The sequence below is a fragment of the Ictalurus punctatus genome, chromosome 5 (genome assembly GCF_001660625.3).
Source record: "Ictalurus punctatus breed USDA103 chromosome 5, Coco_2.0, whole genome shotgun sequence".
Lineage (NCBI taxonomy): Eukaryota > Metazoa > Chordata > Actinopteri > Siluriformes > Ictaluridae > Ictalurus > Ictalurus punctatus.
Genome location: NC_030420.2, coordinates 18881035 through 18884922, shown reverse-complemented (window position 1 = coordinate 18884922; position 3888 = coordinate 18881035). Strand labels below are relative to the sequence as shown.

General features: G+C 33.8%; 2 protein-coding genes across 3 annotated transcripts in view; one reads left to right on the top strand and one right to left on the bottom strand.

The window, feature by feature from the left end:
- srp19 (signal recognition particle 19) overlaps positions 1–410 on the top strand; it is an 8649-nt gene extending 8239 nt beyond the window's left edge. The window contains 1 exon segment of the mRNA NM_001200868.1: positions 1–410. This exon segment is cut by the window's left edge and continues 115 nt beyond it. Coding sequence (NP_001187797.1) covers positions 1–16 — 16 coding nt within the window. The 3' untranslated portion in view covers positions 17–410.
- A 1175-nt stretch (positions 411–1585) lies between these two features.
- fam240a (family with sequence similarity 240 member A) lies at positions 1586–3351 on the bottom strand. Of its 2 annotated transcripts, none has more exons than XM_017468839.3 (3): positions 3041–3181; positions 2731–2884; positions 1586–2307 (listed from the first exon to the last, which is right to left on the bottom strand). In XM_017468839.3, the coding sequence occupies exons 2-3, from the start codon at positions 2850–2852 to the stop codon at positions 2196–2198; spliced, it is 234 nt and encodes a 77-aa protein (XP_017324328.1). In that variant the 5' UTR covers positions 2853–2884; positions 3041–3181; the 3' UTR covers positions 1586–2195. The 2 variants fall into 2 exon arrangements, with proteins under 2 accessions (XP_017324328.1, XP_017324326.1); XM_017468837.3 differs by lacking the exon at positions 3041–3181 and adding an exon at positions 3194–3351 and having other exon boundaries at positions 1600–2307.
- Between the last annotated feature and the right edge of the window lie 537 nt (positions 3352–3888).

Genomic DNA, 3888 nt, shown 5'->3' with positions numbered 1-3888 from the left:
GAAGAAGAAGAAGTAGCTGTATGCGCCTGAAAATACTCTATTCATACAAACTTGAACAATGATCTTTACAGTTGTTTAGGATTCTCTTGCATGTCTTGTCAATACAGAAAAGTACACCAGGCCTTAACAGTTCTGTTTGTCACTTGTTTGTGGACATTATCAATTTTCATCATAAACAAAATCCAAGCAGGAACAGATTTTAAAACTCTACACTTCTGATGTTTGTATTGTTTTAGTTATATTACAGTATCAAGCGTGTTTCAAATGAAAGCAAATATTAAGCTTTTTGTTGATGTAACAATTGGAAACAGTTAAGCTGTGGTTGTCTGTCAGAAATTATAGGCTTTTAATTGAATAATTCAATGAATATTTGTCCTTTTCAGCAACAAATAAAAACGAAATGCATCAGCAGCTCTTTTGATTAAATATATCTTCCATGTTCCATTGTTGTTAGTTATTATTCTTGTGTGTTAAGAGGTACAAGGAGAAGCCAAAAAAGCCAAATATAAAACCTGTATGAAGAAATATAATCAATGTCCACATATTCTATAATTTGAAATTAGTTCTGCTTTTTAAAATCCAGTCTTATCTTCTGGTATATGCCATTTCCCTGCTGAAAATGTTAAGGCTGTTCAGTTGGCACCTTTCACAGAATACTAAATTAAGGTCCATAAGATTGCACTCGGTTTTTGGGCATTTATGTGCCATTTGGTTTATGGACCATGTTTTAAGGTTTTTATTTATTTATTTATTTTTATGTCGCAAGTTAGAGTGGTTAAGTGAGTAATAATGACATTAAATATTCCAGACAAACAGCATCTCTGTGTTAACAATATTATAAAAAGATTGAGAGATGTCGTTTAATGGAAGTGGGATTATTGGTCTTAATTGTATTATTAAAAATTAATGGATACATTTAAAATATGAAGGACCAGATCTACCAAAAATGGAGGGTGGTGGGGGGGAGAGAGAATCATAGTTTATTATTAATTTTCCTTTCATTTTTCTCTTCAACACACATTTATGTATTCTGTAATTTATATCTGCATTTATTGTCTCATTCATTTTTTAAAAATTTACATCTTTGTTCAGGTGAAGCAGTCTAGACTGGAAGGGGTAGGGTTTATAGACTAAAGTTCTATGCTAAAATCATCTTGATTCTTTGAATGCCTGTTTATTTTCCGAACTCACTTAAACTGCCATTTGAGTGTATGTTAATCAGGTACACCTACTGGTGACCTTTGGCCATTGTATCAGGTTGGCCTACCATATACAGTGGGTGCACTTAGACATACAATTACTGAATGTAGTCTATCTGTTACTATGTACAATTTGCAAACTGTGTAAATTATCCCTCTTGTCTGTTCATCAGTGGGATGATTCATAAGGGATTGCCATTGTATCACTGCTGACCAGATGTTATTTGTGTGATGGATCATTTGCCTCACAGTGACTCAGTGAATTAGTGTGTGGTGCTGGGGGTTTAAACACCTTCCTAGTTGGTGCACATTGTAGGTATATAGTTAGGCTAAAATTCACATTTTTGTGTGTTACATATTATTACATTATATAATGTACTATATTGAATATAATATAATGCAAATTAACCATACATTTTTACATATCTGAAAACAGTTTAAGTAGAAAAATTTTAGTCAGAAATATAAGTTGCACAAACTTTTAAATAAAGTCTGAGTAAAATTTGTTAAATCATATACACATTATTATGTAAAACTGTAATACATAATGTTGTCAATTTATTCAGAATGCTATTTAAATAAAGCCATGAGCCACAGATATATTGTCAAGATGGATAGTGCAGCTGCTTGTATACTAGTGTATTCAAAGCACAGACTGTGCATACCTTTATATAGACTGTACTGTATATTCCTTATTCTAAACAGCCAGTGTTAAAGCCAGGCATGTACGGACTGTCTGTGGAATCAGATGACAATGTGACAAGTTTGATTGACAGCCCCTCATTTGCACAAGGAAATCGGAAAAAGAAAATAAATGAATAAACTATATGATAAAGAATGCACGAATTAAAAACAAATACATAATGACATACATAAATATTAAATGAATAATACGTACTTAACATTTTATATATTAACATTTATTTTTATTTTAAATTATTTTATCTTCTCCATCTCCAAATCCCAAGTTATTTGTATGGGGAAGCTCGTCTTAAATTATTCCTGATCAGTCTGCTTGACCTCTGTTGACATTGTGGCATGTCTGTTATTGAAGTTCTTGATATTTTTTCTTTGACACTCAAGTCTTATTAGCCATTCATCACGGAGCCTAAATAAACACAAATTAAAACAAACATTTACGTCATGGTGTCACACTTATCTAGGGACATATGATATTAACCAGTGACACAGTCTTTTAACCAACTGCAAAAATGCTATGAATAGCCTAGTGAAAGAATTCTGAAATAATATTCATTATAAACATTTAAATATTGTCACTTAATAGTTCAGTGATAGTTCATGCTTGCCATTAACCATATTGGATTCGTTTGTAACAATAATAATAAGTAACATATACATAGCACCTTTCTCATACCCAAGGTCGCTTTCCAAAAAACGAGTCTGATAAACTTCTAATGTTTTCTAAGTGGTAGACACTTTGATTAGTTTCTAATTAAATGTCGATATGAAATTAAAATTAAGGTTTGTTTTTTAACATTCAACAAATATAAAATATAAGTTTCTTTCTTACTTTGTCAGAGCACTGTTCTTCATCCTTAATTCCTCATCCTCTGTCATCTGGGAGTGATTTGTAATTCTTTTCTCCCAGAAAGTTTTGATAAATACTTTGTCATGGATTAGTGCTGCATTCATGTCCAATTTAGAGCTCTTGCACTCCTAAGGCACTGAGGACAAGCAAAAATAATGAAAAATCAAGCATAGTTAAAACACTAACTATATAAACTAAACTATATAAAACATTTACACATGCATAGTTAAATTCAGTTTACTAGATAGTCATATAAATCATAGAATAAGTCAAAGCATTAGAATCTGGCAACCTTATAATCCAGCGAAGCTTCAGCTATTAGTGTAAAACAGTGTTGCTGGTTTAATATCAGCAGAGTAGCATATAATGAGATTAACCATATGATGAGTAGCTGTCTGTCTCACTCTCCTGTGTAATCACAAATGTTTCTAAAATTGAAGATTACCTTTTAAGCTCTTTGCCCAGAGAAGTATATGTATTGACTGTGCAGGGAATCAACTGTGCAAAGGATTGAAATGGTTGAGATAGGTTTGGACGCCTCAGTGGAATCGTGCAACAATTCCCAGTGTGCAGTGTGTTACATCCATTGACACGTAGTTTAGCGAAAGCTCATAACAGTATTATGGTACTCAACAGGTGCCACAAAGTTATGTACACTGTACAGTATCAGGGTGATGACATTGCATGTTCTACTAAGTGTCACAGGAGATGTTCAGCATCAGCTTTTAATGTACACATACATCATGTCAAAAGAAGCTGGCAGGACAAATGAGAATACACAAGTGACAAAGCAACGCTGGCGGCCATGGATCTTATTACTAAGAATGAACAACTGATGCCTATATCAGGTTGTTGTCTGTAGCCAAAGATTTACTACCTACCCACTTCCTGAACTTATGGTGTTACTTGCATGAGGCAAATTTGTAACTTTATGGCTTTTACATACTTTATTAAAAAATTTAAGTCTTTAAAATGAATATTATTTAAGCCGGGAGCACGGTGGCTTACGTTAGCACGTTTGCCTCACACCTCCAGGGTCGGGGGCTCGATTCCCACTGTGGCCCTGTGTGTGTGGAGTTTGCATGTTCTCCCCGTGCTGCAGGGGTTTCCTCCGGGTACTCCGGTTTCCTCCCCCAGTCC